Source organism: Hylobates moloch, unplaced genomic scaffold (assembly GCF_009828535.3).
Source record: "Hylobates moloch isolate HMO894 unplaced genomic scaffold, HMol_V3 SCAFFOLD_29, whole genome shotgun sequence".
Classification (NCBI taxonomy): Eukaryota; Metazoa; Chordata; class Mammalia; order Primates; family Hylobatidae; genus Hylobates; species Hylobates moloch.
This window is the reverse complement of record NW_026652304.1, coordinates 579,272-596,763: the sequence shown is the minus strand read 5'-3', so window position 1 is coordinate 596,763 and position 17,492 is coordinate 579,272. Positions and strand designations below refer to the sequence as shown.

The window sequence follows — 17,492 nt, the reverse complement described above, 5'->3', positions numbered from 1 at the left end:
ATTTGAGGTGACACATACAAGCCATAGCAAACTGAACATTTCTCCCATGCCAGATAGCACCATGTTCTTTGTCAGTAGGTGTTGGTAGAGGGCACTGCAGGATAAAGGGGCTTCTTTCACTTCTAAGATGATACTGTGACAGTTAATTTTATGTGTCAACTTGGCAGGGCCACAGGTGCCTAGCTAGTGGGTCATACTTTTTTTTTTTTTAAGAGATGTAACTTTTGCTCTATTTTCCAATTATAAGGTCAAACATTATTCTAGGTGTTTCTCTGAGGGTGTTTTTACATGAGATTGACATTTAAAATCAATCAGTGAACTCTGAGTAATGCAGACTGCCCTCCTCGATGTTAGTGGGCTTGATCCAGTCAGGTGAAGGTCTGAAGAGAAAAAAAGACCATCCTCTTCCCAGAACAAGAGAATCCTCCAACAGATACCTTTGGACCGGACCTGCACCATCAGCTTTCCTGGGTTTCCAGCCTCCTGCCTCACACTCCAGCTTTTGGACTTGTTAGACTTAATAATAATCACACAAGCCAATCCTTTTAAGGAAGTTTGTCTGGAGAATCTTGACAAACACAAACATCTACTGACAGTTCCTGTCCAAGTTTTGCTCACACCCTAGCAAGAGGCTTCTGGCTTACCAGTCGAGAGTGTGAGGTTCTTTGCTTGTAAGACCTGATCCACCAGCTGTACACCAGCTCTGGCCCAGTGCAAGACAGGGAATTTCCCCATCACTGAGTAGGCTGTAGCCACTCTCTTCATTAGGCCTGACTTCACCATGAGGAAGGGGAGACCCTTTCAAGGGTATTCTTTCCTAGGGTACTCTCAGTCCTAGGACATCATAGCTCTCTTTCATCCCTCTTAAAAGTTAATACCATTATCGGTTAACAGTTTTTTATATTAAAATTATCCCTGTTCAAGTTAATGGTATGGTTTCTGTCTCCTGACTGGATATTAGGATACAGTATTTACTGTCTTACTTCTACTATATTATGTTTAAAGTTTTTCATAATATTTAAACTGACGTTTTGATCATTCATTAAATATTTACATAGAACAGGACAAAGGATGATTTTCCTTTGTCTACTTATTGTAAGGAAGCGTCCAAGATTTACCACCACGTCATGATTACAGATGGTCACCAACTTACGTTTTAGGATTTTTTGACTTTATGATGGGTCTATAGGGATGTAGCCCCATTTCAAGCTGAGGAGCTCCTTAGGACTTAGGAATCATACCTCTTTCACACCATGGTAAAGTTGGAAAATTGTTAAGTCAAGCTGTCATTAAGTAGGAGACTGCTATGTTGCTAACGTTATATGCATTTTTAACTTACGATGGGTTTATTGGGAATTAACCACAATGTAAATCGAGGACCATCTGTATATTGTATGATTTTTATTAATGCATTGAGAGAGATCTGTGTAAATTATCTATGACTTCAGAATATGCATATTACCTCCAACTGTGTTAACTCATGTTTTTTAAGAGACTAAGGGTATTTTCACCCTATGTGGATGTACTGTAGAATTTTTCTAAGCTACGAAAGTCTATAAATCACAAATCAACTTAAACTTTTTGGGAAATAATTTCTACTAAAGATTCGTAATCGGCGTATTCCTTCAATGACTGTACAAGTTCATCCAGTAGATAATCTCCTTGCATAAAAGTTTCAAGATCATGCAGTGTCCTGTTTATTCTGTGATCTGTGACCCGGTTCTGTGGAAAATTATATGTTCTTATTTTCTCTGATCTTCCTTTACTTCCAATCTGTATATAGAAAAAAAGATGAGATGCAGTTAGATTCGGGGCAATTTAAACCTACAAATTTAACTTATTTGGAGACTTAAGTTACTGATTTATAACATGAATCAAAATGCGAGAACCAGGTTTTAAACACTTAGAATCTCAAATTACATGGGAACATGATATAGAAAAAAGAACACGTGCTCTAAAATCAGATTTACTATCTGAATCCTGCCTCAGCCACTTCAATGTTCTATGACCTCGGGCAACTTAGTTTCCTGATCTGCAAAATACAGTGTCTACTACACAGTGATGATGACTATAGAGCCTGGCACATAGTTGCTATTCCTATAGTCACTGAATACATATAATCTCTGTGAATTAATGCAGTCATCTTCCGTGGTAACAAGGTGGTGAGTTTCCCATATTGAGGAACTCTAAAAGGCTCTGTAGTTATAAAATTAAATACCGGCCGGGCACGGTGGCTCACACTTGTAATCCCAGCACTTTGGGAGGCTGAGGTGGGTGGATCACCTGAGGTCAGGAGTTCGAGACCAGCCTGCCCAACATGGCTAAACCCTGTCTCTACTAAAAATACAAAAAGTTAGCCGGGTGTGATAGCGGGCGCCTATAATCCCAGCTACTCAGGAGGCTGCGGCAGGAGAATTGCTTGAACCCAGGAGGCGGAGGTTGCAGTCAGCCAAGATCGCACCACTGCACTCCAGCCTGGGTGACAACAGCAAAACTCCATCTCAATAACAAACAACAACAACAAAAATTAAATACCAAACAGGAAGAAAGCCAAGTTGAGTTTGCTTTCCAACTTTCTTGCATAATTAAAATTTCAAAGGATTAAAAATGAATGAGGACTCAGTATATATCTTTATTTTTAGTAACAATTAAAAGTCTGAGAAAAATACCTTTGAATATAGAAAACAGGGCAGAGGTGTAAGATTACCATCAAAGGATAGCCCTTAGACTACTTGAATTGTTTTCAACACAGATTAAAACAAATATGATACATAAAAACCGAGTTATTAAAGCTGTTATATAAAAATATTTCTATCCTTTAAAAGCATTTTTAAAATTCATTTTTTACCTGAATTTTTCTGGCATTCTGTCTTTTATTTGTTTCTTCCTCTAGATGCATGCTGTACAGTTTTGCACGTAACTTTGTCATAGCCAGCTCTTTATTTTTCAGCTGAGATCTCTCTTGTTGACATTCAGACACAACACCTGAATAGTGTTAACGAGAATTAAAAAGTTTTAATAGAAAAATCTTCTTTACTTATTATCAAGGAATACTCCTTTTCTTCCTCATCCTTTTTCTTCTTCCTTTATGAGGGGAAAAAACAGAGGACTCTAATAAAAAAGGGAGAGACTATAAGCTTAACTTTTGCAGAGTTTATCAGAATACTGAAAAATTTAAGTTTGAGCAATAGCACAAATAGCACAAAGTCTTTCTTTCTTTTTGTTGTTGTTGTTGTTTGAGATGGAGTCTCGCTCTGTCGCCCAGGCTGGAGTGCAGTGGCGCGATCTTGGCTCACTGCAAGCTCTGCCTCCCGGGTTCAAGCGATTCTCCTGCCTCAGCCTCCTGAGTAGCTGGGACTACAGGCACCCGCCACCACGCCTGGCTAATTTTTTTTTGTATTTTTAGTAGAGACGGGGTTTCACCTTGTTAGCCAGGATGGTCTCGATCTCCTGACCTCGTGATCCACCCGTCTTGGCCTCCCAAAGTGCTGAGATTACAGGTGTGAGCCACCGTGCCTAGCCTAGCACAAAGTATTTCTATACTGAAGGCATACATACTAAACAATAAGCATAAATCATTTAATACAGATTGTTTCCCCTCAGCTAGCCACCATGTTTTAAAAGTAACAACTGCTTATACAAACTAAGATATATGAAAAACCCTATTATTAGAGAAAATCACTTAATTTTTTTAGGCTATCCATTTTTTCCCCCAATTTTTGTTTCATATTCTGTATTACCTAAGATATCATCCAGTTTAACATAAGGATATTCTCATAATTAAAAGAACAAAATCATAACAATCCAGTACTGGCCTCAACCACTATTAGTTAATAGGGATTATGCCCATTTGAGATTAGTCATAGTAAGCGATTCTTGTTTCCTTTCTAGATAACTGAGATTTGCTATCCCTATGCTCTTTATCACATGTGAATCACTGTGGTGATACTTGTGAAAGACGTTTAGTTTGAGCTACAGTATACTGGAGATTTCGATGTAGTCCCTTTGCCTAACTATCTAGAATCAGATTCCCTCAAAGTATGTGAATGAACTTAATGGAAAGAAGCCCCTGCAATTATATGCAAAACTGTATATATGTTTCTGAGTAGGAGGTCCAGTGCTTTCATATCATTTTTTTTAAAGGAAGCCATGTTCCCCTCCCCTGCAAAAAGGCTCAGAACCAATGATTTAGAACATTTTCTGATAAAGAACCCATGATAATTACTTCATTGTGAGAATTTTCTTTTTAAGTGTAAAACTCAGAACTCCACCTGAAAGGACCATCCACACCTTCTATAAATAGTCATTAATACAGACATTCCCTGAGTTTGGATTCCTCCCTCTTCCTCGCCTTGCAATTATCCCACAGAGTATCAGGTAAGGATTCTAAGTAAATCAAATATTTAATAACAATCCTTAGTAATATACACTTCTCTGGTAACCGAGGATCTATTTCAGTGGAAAATTAGTCAAATTATTCCAAAATTTATTTCTTTGGTGTCATATATTGAAGGAATAAGTACACACCTGTTGGAAGATGAACTATCCGGACAGCACTGTCCGTGGTATTTACATGCTGCCCCCCAGCTCCACTGGCTCGCTTAGTGTCAATTCTCAAATCTTTCGGATTAATCACCAGATTAATCTATACAGAAGAAAAGTTGGGATTTTAGAAGATTACATGTATCAACTTTATAAAGGCAAGAGTGACCCATTTATGAATATACAACATGTACAGAATTCATATATTTGGGAGGTTTAATTTTTAAGACTAGAGAGTAGCTAGAAGGATACCATTTTAAAACTTTTTTGCTTTTTGGAAGAGTAGGGAATTGAAATAGTACAGGACTGTACAGTTTTGAAAAACAAATCCTTTCTAGTCCTCAAAAACCTGGCTTCTCTTTACCCATTTCTTACCACAGAAACAGCAGAACTTGATACTATTCTGCCTACTTTTAGAACTGAATGTGTGAGCTAAGGTAAGGTTTTTTCAAATTTTTCTGAGTTTAAAGAGCCTAGCAGCAGGAAAAAAAAAAAAAAAAAGGTAGCTTGAGAACTGTGGGAAGGGTCTGTTTCGTTTTATTTCAAACATATTTGGAGGCAAAGATGAGCCAAATGGAAATGGGAGTGGCCAAGAAGTCATGAGTCTCAATTCCTCAACACATTGGGTCTGAGGTCAAGGTAATGCTTTGTCCTGGGAGCCACCATAAAAAGCACTGTTTCATGAACAACTAAGAACCATTCTGTGACATCTCTGCAATGCTGGCAGTAAGAATCCTACCATTCCCTGGGCCTTCTACCTCTGTCTCCCTGTGTGACTCCCTCTTATGGTTGCTAGAGGAATTAGATGATACATGGACCTCAGGCTCTCATCTTTTCCTGAAAACTTCCACCCCAAGATGCTTAAACATAAGTGACTAGGTTTCTAGGTGTCACCCCTGCCATTTATTCTACTTTACTCTCTCCCTTAACTGCTTAGTTTCTCACCTACGATTCACACAAAAATTACATCTAAGGAAACTAATAAGACCTAAAGAAAGGAACTCCATTAAACTTATTACAGAGCCAAATAGCACTTTTTCCCAAAATTAGCATAGGAACTACTAAGAGTTCCTTCTCAAAGCATTCACACTTCATTCTGAAAAATAAGTCAGATATCTCCTATCACTTTTCAGCAGAAGGGAAATGAGGCAAAACAGAACTCCTACACTAAGTTATCTTAAAAATACAGATGGAGAATTTGCTTTGTGAGAATAAAGTATACTCATTTTGAACAGTATAACAATATACTTTCATTTTAATGTAACTGAGTTATGAAGCAGCAATTCTGTTAAGTAATTACCTTTGTTAAATAGGATTGTTGCTGTTAATACCCCACAAACCAGTCACACAAGGCAGAAGTCATTATAAAGGCAACCAGTCCATATTTAAATTGGTTATTATTTCACCCACAGAGATGATCTCACAATAACTACTTATTAGGAAAATACTAATATGCAGACAATGCAACATTGTATCATTTATAAATCCTTAATTTTTTAGCATTATAAAATTATATTTTTTAGACTGAGATAATATGCAACTCAAAATACACAAGGAAGACCAAATAGATACTCAATTCAGTAAACTCTGAATGTTACTCTGGGGATAAGGCACTGTGCTAGGCCCAGGATTCCAAGGAGAGGGGTTTATGCCTTACCTCCGTAGGCTGGGGTAATATTGCTACAGTCATGGTGCTAGTATGGACGCGGCCTTGCTTTTCTGTCTTTGGCACTCTTTGTACTCTGTGAACACCTCCTTCAAATTTCATGTGCCTATAGGCTTCTGAACCCCCAATGCTGGCAGATGCATGTCTAAGGCCACCTTGAAAATACAAGGAAATAGAATTATTTTTATTATTCCCACCATTTATAAATAATTGACCATCACATCTACTATCTTGAGGTATATTTTTAAAGTCATAAAAGGAGATAAACATGGAGACTGTAAAACATATTAAAATATTCAGTGTTTTAATATTTATATTTACTGCTTACAAGTACTAAACAAAGCATTTATGGGGCTAATCAACTGACATCAGTAACACGTCTAAGACTACTTTTAAATACTGTTAGCAATTCAATGGTTAGTATTATTGAAAGACTCTCCATTAGATTTTATAGGTCATCTCAAAATTATTGTATTTGCATTCAAATTTATTAGGTAAATGATGAGCATAAAACTACATAAGCATCCTTACAGATAAGTTCTAAAGCCTAGTCATGGTCTTTCCAACTCTCCTAAACACTTTACCCGAAACAAAATGAATAGTTTACTGACCTAGTTCACTTGGAAAATATTCCAGGGTTTCAAAATGCCATCTTTTAAATGCAGCATATTGCTGATACATATCAAATATCTCTGAAGTAAACAACATTGCCTCCTGACCTCCAACTCCTGCAGTTACTTCCAGGATCAAATCATTTTCATCTGTTTCTTCTGAGGGAACCAAAAGTAAGATAATCTGTAAATATAAAAATATCACCCCTCCTATAATTAAGATTTAAAATTTACCAAAAAATAAAAAAAGCTAAATGATTCAGGAATTTTAAATATTTAACTTAAGTTTCGCCAAGCAAATAATGTAATATTGCTGAGTACTGTTCAACCACCTTGCCAATTAGAACTGTATAATGTGTAACTTCCATAAAGTATTAATGTTACAACCATATTACAAATGCTGTTAAGATTCAGCTAAAACTTCAGGCTTGTTTTATTGTCTGTTGGAGTTCTTGTATGCTTTATATCAGTTCTCTCTTCAGTTAATAAGAACTAAGTACTTGCTGTGATTAGGAGATTATACTGTTGTAGAAAGCAAAAGAAGATTCTAGATCCATCTTCTTGAAAATTAAGGCCTAGTATGACAGAAAACCAAAAACACTCAAAACTGCATTTGTATTATTTTAAGATTTCTCATTATGGAAGAGAAACTTGTAATTTTGAAACTAAAAAGGCTCTGAGAGATTATCTGGTCCAATTCTTTAATTATACATGTAAAGGAAACAGAGCTTAACAGAGATTAAATGACTTGTTTAAGGGCAAAGTGTTAGTTACTGGCCAAGCAGGCACAAGAACACAAACCTTTGTGCCTAGATCAGTCTTCCCTCCATTACAATAGTATGTTTCTAATCAAGGGGATCTAGAACAAAGACTTCTTAGATTAGGTCAATTAATAAGAAAAGCTACCAACATTTTATTGGTTCTTTAATATATGGCAGGCATTCTAAGCACTGTACATACTTTAATTCTTAAAACAATCTTGGGTAAGTATTATTGACAGTTCTACCTTAAGATGTGAAACTAACTTTACAAGGGTTGAATAATCTAGTGGCTCGAGATTACCCAACTGAAAAGTAAGTGGAAGAGCTAGAATTGAGCCTGAATATACCTGAGTACACTACTATCACACTTGACATTGGTCAGAAGCTATGCTAGTTACTACTTTTTCATCTCTCCAGCATATGCCAATACAACATTATCATTCAAATTTTGAATAAATAATGGATTTTACTTCTGTTTGTTGATTACTAGACACTGAACAGGAACATTTAATACACATATCCTTGTTATTCACACAAAATTTAATTTAGAAAATGGGTAAAACGCGAGCTACACTATACTTTTCACCTTATAGTGGAATTCTCCCCCTCTAACATAGGTTATAGGAACATTAATTTTTAGTAATTTTCACATTTGGCTAAAGGGGAAGCAGATGCTCAAAAATAAGTACCCCCTTTCCTGGCTCCTTCCTTACCTAACATATTCTTTCACTTATCCCCAGAGGTAATTGCTGTCAACCTTTAGTCTCTGCTTTACAGAATTAGCAAAGAGTGGCTCTAATTTCATATAATTATTCTTCATTAACTGTATATGTTCTGTAATTCACAAAGATTTACAACCAAAGCAGTGTAATCCAATTCTTAAAATCATGAGGGCTTACTCTAGGTCTGGCATTCTAAATAGTGTCAGAGATGCAAAATAAATATTCCTGGCCCTGAGGAGCTCACAGTGTACTATCACTCTACCAGGGGACTTCAAGAAGTTGTATTTCAAAGTTATTTTGTAACAAACTCGTGCTAACTTGTTATAACAAGTCACAGGCTCTACTTTGAGGTACTAAAAAGGGTATCAGTTTGCAAAGAGCCCCATCAGAGCAATATGAACTCTGCTAAAATTGAAGCAAGAACAAACATTAAATTGCTGGTGAAGCTTAGGTGGAAGAATGGTGAAACCACTGATGCTTTATTAAAAGTTTATGGGGATGATGCCTTGAAGAAATCAGCAGTTTACAAATGGATAACTCGTTTTAAGTAGAAACAAGATGATGTTGAAGAAGTCCACAGTGGCAGACCATCCACATCAATTTGTGAGGAAAAATATTATCTTATTCGTGCCCTAATTGAAGAAGACTGATGATTAACAGCAGAAACAATAGTACACCACAGACATCTCAACTGGTTCAGCTTATAAAATTCTGACAAAAAAATTAAAGGTGAGAAAACTTTCCACTGGATGGGTGCCAGAACCTTTGCATGCAGATCAGCTGGAGGCAAGGGCAGAACTTTCAATAGAAATTTTAAACAAATTGGATCAAGATCCTAAAGCATTTCTTTGAATTGTAACCGGAAGTGAAACATGGCTTTACCAGTATGATCCTGGAGACAAAGTACAATCAAAACAATGGCCACCAAGAGGTGGAAGAGGTCCAGTCAAAGCAAAAGCAGACTGGCTAGGGGCAAAGGTCATGGCAATAGTCTTTGGGGATTCTCAAGGCACCTTGCTTATTAACATTCTGGAGGGCCAAAGAACAGCATCTGCTTACTATGAGGGTTTTGAGAAAGTTAGCCAGAGTTTTAGCAAAATACCAGGGACAGCTTCACCAGAGTCCTCTCCTAAACAAATGCTCCTGCTCATTCCTCTCATCAAACAGGCAATTTTGAGAGCTTCAATGGGAAATCCATAGGCACTCATGTTACAGTCCTTATTTGGCTCCTCTTTTTTGTTTCCTGATCTTAAAAAATTTGTAAAGGGTACCCATTGTTCTTTAGTTAATAATATAAAAAAGACTACATTGACATGGTTAAATTCCCAGGACCCTCAGTTCTTTAGGGATGCATTAAATGCTGGTATATCACCTTTTTGCTTAGAAAAGTGTCTTGAACTTGATAGCTGGTGGCACTTATGTCAATAAATTAAAGTTTATATATATATTTTTATCTTTTAATTCCAGTTTTCCACACTTTTGAAGTCCTTTCATATAACCTCTTCTGCCCCATGTCTACCTCTCCAGCCTTCTTAAAAAAAAAAAAAAAAAAGGGAAGATACGCCACTATTTCACTGCCTTTCCAGAAAATACTATCACTGTGACATTTATCTTTCTGTGAGAGCTCTACAGTACTTTTAATATGATGAAAACAGGACCATGTGAAGTTTGTTCTTTAAAAACCAGTTTATTGATAGTCATAATCATTTCAAAATGTATGCATATATCAAAACATCACATCATATACCTTAAAATATATGCAATTTTGGGGGTCAATTTATACCTCAATAAATCTAGAAAATAAATTTTAAAAACCCAGTTTATTCTAAACAGTAACAAGCTCGTCACTTCTTTGTTTTTATAAACCTTTAATAAACTTTAATGCCTAAGAATAGCACAAATGCTTTATTCTTTGCAGAAATATCATACCTGATGCTTCAGCTGAGTTATTTCTTTTTGACACAAAGTTATTTCATTCTCTGCAAGTTTCCTTAAATCTTCATTCTCATCTAGGAAAAAAAGGGCAGAAGTTAACGTTTTCCTTAATTAGTGTTAAACTGCCAGCAGACTTCTAGGAAATAGTTTTATGGTTATTATAGCTGAAGGGAAAAATAAAATGTCTATCTTGTCCTTTCAATAAATGCCATTCAATAAATGCCTTTCAATCAATTTCACCATTTCATACATTAGTTTTCATAAGCATGTAAGTATAAAATTTTTTTTTCTGACAAAGTACAAGTACAAATTTCTATAAAAATATAAAGAAGCTAAACTCTTCCATAATTTCATCTCCATGAAATATTCACCTTAATAAATATGCTTTTAGACTTCCAACTTAGACTGTACAATAACGAATGCATTTAGCTAATAAGACAGAAGGGTGACAGAAGATTACACCAGTAAAACTAAAATTCAATTAAAAAGTAGAAATTTATTCTCTTATAAGCAAATGTTTCATTAGTATTTTAGTATCCACCCAAAAACATTTATTAGATTCTGCCTAATGTATACAGAATGTTTATATGAAGTACTCCTCTCTCTCTCTCTCTCTGGCTTTACCTTTATTGTTGTTTCATCTTTGAATTTTCATTTTTACCTTATAAAACATACTTTCTCATTCCTCTACCCTACAGATGATATGCAGCCTACATAAAGGAGGAGGAAAGGGAAAATTTCTGGCTATTAACAAATTGTTCTCTCTATTGAAAGTTCAAACCCTTACAAAGCATCAGTTTGTATGCTTGTCTATTAAGAACCAACCATGCTGGGAAGTGGGATAATACATATATAAGACCTGCCCTCAAGAAAGCATTATAGATAATTTTAGTCTTTATATTTTTCTAGAAGAGAAAAACAAAAAACAACCTAAACCCCATGTGACATGGTTTGGCTGTGTCCCCACCCAAATCTCATTTTGATTTGTAGCTCCCACAGTTCCCACCTGTTGTGGGAGGGACCCAGTGGGAGGTAACTGAATCATAGGGGCAGGTATTTCCCGTGCTGTTCTCATGATAGTGAATAAGTCTTACAAGATCTGATGGTTTTATAAAGAAGAGTTCCCCTGTACAAGTTCTCTCTCTTGTCTGCTGCCATGTAAGACGTGCCTTTTGCCTTCCACCATGATTGGGAGGCCTCCCCAGCCACGTGGAACTGTGAGTCTATTAAACCTCTTTTTCTTAAAAATTACCCTGTCTTGGGTATGTCTTTATCAGCAGTGTGAAAACAGACTAATACACTATGTGATTAAATATTAAAACAGTTGCACCTTGAAGGAATCTGTTGGGCAGAAAAAGGAAAGAAAGATTAACTCAAGGAGAGAGAATAACAACAGCAAAACTGAGATAAGCAAGTACAGGAAGCACTGCTGAAAATTATTTTGGCAAGCATATGGTATGGAAGAAATTTGGTAGAATGGAAAATGTGTTGAGTTAGGAAAAGCAAAAATGAATTCTAGCCCTAGCTTAATCGCTAAGGTACTGTTAGGGCAACAGGCTCAACTTCTCTCAGTTATGACAAGAATGAAATGAAAGTTCTGAGCTGGATGATCTCTAAGGTGCCTTTCAGTTCTGCAAAGCTAAGGAGATTGGAACTGGAGTCTAGAAGTAATTTAATTTTAATACTATATTTTATTTAACCCAATATGCTCCAAATATTATTTCAACATGTAATTAACATAAAAATATTACTTTTTATACCAAGTGTTTGAAATCTGTATGTATTTTACACTTACACACCTCAATTCAGACTAGCCACCAAAATAGCTCAACAGCTGTGTGGCTACTGGCTACCATATTGGACAGCGCAGCTCTAAAGGGTTTAGAATGAGGAGTTACTCACAGGCAATGGTAATATACTACTTCTTTAATTTATCTTGAATATTATAAATCAATATATGTTTACTGGACACCTACTATGTGCCTGCCTTCCCCTTTGCCTACAAAGATGTTTATGGTTTCCCATTCTAAATGAGTCCTTTTCTTTTCAACCCTTTAAGTAGCTGCTTATTGTCACCCCTCTTTTCCCACCCAGATTTCTGGAGATAAAATGCCATTTTTATTACTTTTCTCTTGTTAACTCTAATTTACTTCTCAAGCTGTTACACTGGATTCTATAATCATATCAAGACTATTTTTATTCAAGTTACCAATGACAAAATTGCCAAATCTAAAGACTTATTTCAGTGTGAGCTGAAAAGGCTGAGTTTTAGCTTTCTATGTCAGGTACTGAGGATTTTTTTTTTTTTTTTTTTTTTTTTTTTTGAGGCAGGGTCTTGCGCTGTCACCCAGGCTGGAGTGCACTGGCACCATCTTGGCTCACTGCAACTTCCACCTCCCGGGTTCAAGCGATTCTCCCACCTCAGCCTCTCAAGTAGCTGGGACCACAGGCATGCACCACCATGCCCAGCTAATTTTGCATTGTTTGTAGAGACAGGGTTTTGCCATGTTGCCCAGGCTGGTCTCGAACTCCTGGGCTCAAGTGATCCGCCCACCTGAGCCTCTCAAGGTGCTGGGATTAGAGGCGTGAGCCATCACGCCTGGCCAAGGATCTCTTCTTGAAATTTTCTATTGGCTTCTACAGCTTCATTTATTTATCTACTTCAAGGTCACAAAGCTCTGGCTGTTTTTTTCTTGACCTTGTATAGCCTTCTTCTCTGCCTGCTCCTCAAACACTGTGTATTTCTGGCCTTGTTAGACTTGTTTCTATCTTAACACATTTTCCCTGAGTGTTCTCATCTACTTCTAAGGTTTAATTTACCATATACTGTATATCTCGAGAGCTCTCATATGATTATTTGGGCTCAATTTTTCTCCTATGTCAGTAATTGTTTCTCCTAGACTAGTACAGATATCTTTATTGGAATTCCTTTTCACAGGTATTTTTAACTTAATATGGCATTCAATGCAAAACTCATCTTTTTAAAAAATTCGGTCCAACTTTTATACTTTCATCTTAATTAACAGTACCACTTGTGCTGAAGCCAGAAACCTAAGACTTTTCTTAGAACTAACTCTCTCCTTCATCCTTCTCAGGGCATAAGCCACTAAATCCTAACTTGTTCCTCAAAATGTTTTGTGAGTCAGACCTATGCCTATCACCATTTCTTCTTTGGATTGTTTCAACTGCCTCCTCCCTGGCCTGTCAGTCACCAGGGTTTCTGGAGAATACTCCAATTCATCCTCAGCGCATGCCACCATTAACTTTTCTTTACAAAGACGTGAATTCTCTGCTTAAAAACATATGCTAACTTTCCATGGTCTATAAAAAATAAATCCAAATTCTTTGTCTTGCAAGGTTCTTAACTATTTTTCTGGCTTCATGTTTCTATGATATCATCTCCCACCTATTCTATACTTAGGCCATACTGAATTTCCCAATTTAGTACCTTTACCCACGTCTAGGTCTGAGATTCTGAGTCCTAAGTCTGCTATTAACAAGCACTGCCCTGATACTACTGCAAATGGGTCTCCACACCACACTTTGAGAAACACCGCTGTGGAGCCCATCACAGGGACAGTGCCTTAATTATCCTTGCTGAGGTAATGAGCTCTTGCCCGAGTCCACAACTAATAAGCATGTAAAAGGGGGCACAGCACCGTGGCAAAGGAGCACAAGACAGCCCACAGGAGAGGATGGGATCAAACAGCACGTAATGATGTCCTGATCTCTGATCCAAAATAAAAACGGCTGCAAGTGAGTAAAGAGTTTCAAACTCGGGCAGTGTGGGCAGTGGAAAAGTCAAACGAAGAGTCAAGAATGTGCTCTGACGCCTCTCCCCCGGGCCTGACCCTTACCGTGCAGCAAGTGCTCAGTCTCCCGCAGCTCCAGCTCCTTCTCGTTCAGCAGTTTGATCACCGCCAGCAACTCGGGCCTCCTGACCTTCGGATGGGCTTCAGACCCCGTCTGGCGCTCGAGGAAGGTCCGCAAGGGCCCGCCCCGGGCGAACAGCTCCTCAAGCGGCGGGCTACCGGAGCTCAGGGGCCGGCGGGCTGGGCCAACGGCCCCGCGGGGCCAGAGCCACCGGGCAGCGCCCCACAGAACCCGGGACCGCATCTTTAGGCCGAGACCGATGACCCTGACCGGAACCGGAAGTACCGGACAGAGCAGGCCTCGCGACAACACCCGGAACTTAGAGATAGGGGTGAGAGCTCACCAAGCCCCGCCCAGCGCAAGCGGTGTTTTTTAAAAGGATTTTCCGGAAGCCTTGGCGGGAACTTCCTGCCGAGCGTGAGAACGCTGCGAACTTCCTGGAGGCCAAAAGTTGAGGGGGCTGAGCGGAGCGTGATTGGGACGGGGCGGGCCTGGGAGATCTTGGGCGCCTCCTCTGAAAGCCTCTTCTTAGGTACCCGATTGACGGGTGACGTGTTGGGCCGGAAAGGGAGAGCAGCAAATTGCCCCTCTGTTTTCTGATAGTGAGGATTTCTTTCCCATGCCCTGAGTCGGGGCCTCCAGAGCCGCAGTGGAGGGCAGTCGAGGGTCCGCTGCAGGGCGGAGGTCACGGCCGCGCAAGTCGTCAGTCTCCAGTGCAGGGCTGCCGCTGAGTCTTCCAGAGCGAGTTTTATTACGGACAGGCGTGTGTTTATTCCTCCTCCTTTTTTTCCTGCTTACGTTTCTGTTGTCCATGGTGGGTCAGGTTCGTGTTAATAAGGACGTGACAAGTGTATTATGAGATAACCACTGAATGAATTTGCACAATAGACATGCGTGCCCTTCATCTGCCATATCATTTACTTGCTTTCAAAGGACTTTGTTATTCACCTGCCCATTCATTTTCACTTAGTCCCACTTACCGTCAGCTTTTTAAAGCGGTGGAGTGATTCCGTGTTACAGCAACCTACAGCCCAACAAAGCCTTCAGATATCTGCCTCCAAGAGTCCAACCCTCATCCCTTTCCAAAAAACTGGTAGCGGATAGGTGCCAGCAATACTGACATTTATTGGCACAATGCTTTGCACTTTTCAAAAGACCTGTTCACAGCTCAACGGAGAAATAGATATGAGGGAATAAACACAACCAAGACAGTCCTGGGAATGCAAGGGCTAAACGCTCAATCTGAGAACTGCCACTACCTAACTGGTTTGGGCAGCGTCTACTAAATGTTATTTCACTGTTGAGAGAGGTGATGTATCTGAAGAACGAAACTTCTGATTTATTCATAAAAAATAAAATGGTAAAAAATGGGAGCCCTTATCAAGGTTAAAATATCCTTAGGTCATCTAATCGAAACTCTTGAGGTTAAGTATAAAAATTCTTAGAAAATACGTTTGCATTGCCTCTCTCTTTTCATCTCTTAGCACGGTAACAAATGCAGAGTGAGTGGAAGAATGAAATGACTCTTCAAACATCAGGAAGCAAAAATAGTTTTTTGCTACTTAAAGCCTCCACCTAATTATCTCAGTTCTTTTCGCTTTGTGTATTCAAGCTACACAACTTTATACAATCGTTCTGCTGTTGAAACCCATTTTATTTTAATCCTGATCTGAGGATAGAACAGGACTGATCAGGATGTTTTTATCTCTATTAGAACAATTGTTTCCCAAGTCTGAACTTAACTTTGAATTTATTTTAACCATGGAAATGGTGAGAATCACTTGAACTCAACATGGTATATCTCTCAGTTGAGTTCTCAGAACATAAGTCATTTCAACAATATATTTTATTACTTATAAAAGATACAAAATTTTAATAATTAAAACCTTACAGAACAATGTAAAGGATCTAGCCAGAATTTATTTTCCCCCAAGTGCATAAGCAATTTAACACATAGAAGTGTACCTTTTATTCCTATAGTGTTATACCAATGAGGAAACAGTAACTTTCTAAGGATACATTGTTGAATTCTTTATTAATTCAAAACATTTTAAGAAAGTCAGTGTAATGCATATGCATTTTACAATAACATCCATAGGTTTCCACAATATAGTAAAATGAAAACAGCTGTATTTTGATTTACTTTGAAAACTCAAAGAAACCTACAGTTCGAGACTTCTGAATATTTTTACATTATTGTCATGCTCAAATTCTGTTACATGGTGAAAATTCTAGCATTTTCCAGAAGTATATTATTGTACATAGGTAAAATGATAAAATTGATTCTAGGAAGGGGGAATAAAAAAAACCAGAAAAACTTAAATTGGAGGAAACATAATCTGGATTATCTATTCAATTTGTGAATACCCACCGTTATTCTGGCATTGCAAAATAACCAGCTGTGGTGCCTCTTAAGTTGTATTCATGCATTCAAAACTTCCTTATCGTCCACTGATAAATATTGGTGGAGTACAATATATGGATATAGATTAAGTGTGATGAACATGGTAGTAAAAAATTATACACATTCGATATGTAATTTTACAAAATCAAACACATTGAAATTCTTTTTAATATTTAGCAAACATTTAAAAATCGTATACAAGAAATGTATTTATGACAAATCGGTTAAAGCTAGCGGGAAATATATCGGGTCTTTTACATTATTTCAATATTCAGTGTTCATTGATTAGTGGAGGACAATATAGAAATGCAATAAGCAAAATGGTTAGTTTAAATTTAAATTACCTCTTACAACAATTAGTAAGACTAAGATCTTTAATATCCAAAGTATGTGGAGGATTATTGTAATTAATTGCACAGACAGTTCAAGGAAAAAATTCACTTTCACCTCTATTAGGTGAATATTCAGGCTAAGACTTTTGGAGTTTTATTTTTCCACTTCACTGTATTTTCTTTATAGCATTTATTAATAATCATTTAGTGGAACCTAATATTAGTGTTTAGAATTTGTTTAGCTCAGTGTAAATGTCCAGAAAATTTACCTTCAATATAATCTCTTTAAAAACGTATTACTTTACAGTGGAGAAATATAATAGATGCTACCTCAGCTAAGTGATCAAGGTTAACATCAACAGCTAAGAGTAGCCTGAAGTTTGAGAAACTGTCACAGCTAAGAGGAGTCCCGATGATGGCATGTACCTTTGATATCATGTGATGAGCATGGCACTTTACCATTGTGTTCTTCCAGAAACCAAAAACCCGTGTCTAGTCACGAGAAAAACATCAGACAAATCCCCATAGAGGGACATTCTACAACATATCAGTTTATTTCTCAAAACTGTCATCAAAAACAAGGAAAGTTGCAGAAACTGTCACAGCCAAGAGAAGCCTAAGGAAACATGACAACTAAATGTAATGT

At 37.6% G+C, this 17,492-nt stretch overlaps 1 protein-coding gene across 2 annotated transcripts; it reads right to left on the bottom strand.

Annotated features, from left to right (window-relative positions):
• Positions 1-1,384: 1,384 nt before the first annotated feature.
• Positions 1,385-14,374, bottom strand: LOC116463218 (peptide chain release factor 1-like, mitochondrial). 2 transcript variants are annotated; one of them, XM_032146216.2, is made up of 7 exons: positions 14,095-14,374; positions 10,232-10,311; positions 6,820-7,003; positions 6,200-6,363; positions 4,528-4,645; positions 2,849-2,985; positions 1,385-1,773 (listed from the first exon to the last, which is right to left on the bottom strand). In XM_032146216.2, exons 1-7 carry the CDS (start codon positions 14,351-14,353, stop codon positions 1,573-1,575), a joined length of 1,143 nt encoding a protein of 380 aa, XP_032002107.1. In that variant the 5' UTR covers positions 14,354-14,374; the 3' UTR covers positions 1,385-1,572. The 2 variants fall into 2 exon arrangements, with proteins under 2 accessions (XP_032002107.1, XP_032002109.1); XM_032146218.2 differs by having other exon boundaries at positions 6,820-6,978; positions 14,095-14,122.
• Between the last annotated feature and the right edge of the window lie 3,118 nt (positions 14,375-17,492).

Coding starts and splice junctions, on each gene's coding strand:
- LOC116463218 (XM_032146216.2), bottom strand. CDS start 14,353: ATGCGGTCCCGGGTTCTGTGGGGCGCTGCCCGGTGGCTCTGGCCCCGC. Junction 7,004..10,231: donor TAACTCAGCTGAAGCATCAG/GTATGATATTTC, acceptor TTATATTTACAG/ATTATCTTACTTTTGGTTCC. Junction 4,646..6,199: donor TATTACCCCAGCCTACGGAG/GTAAGGCATAAA, acceptor TCTTCTGTATAG/ATTAATCTGGTGATTAATCC.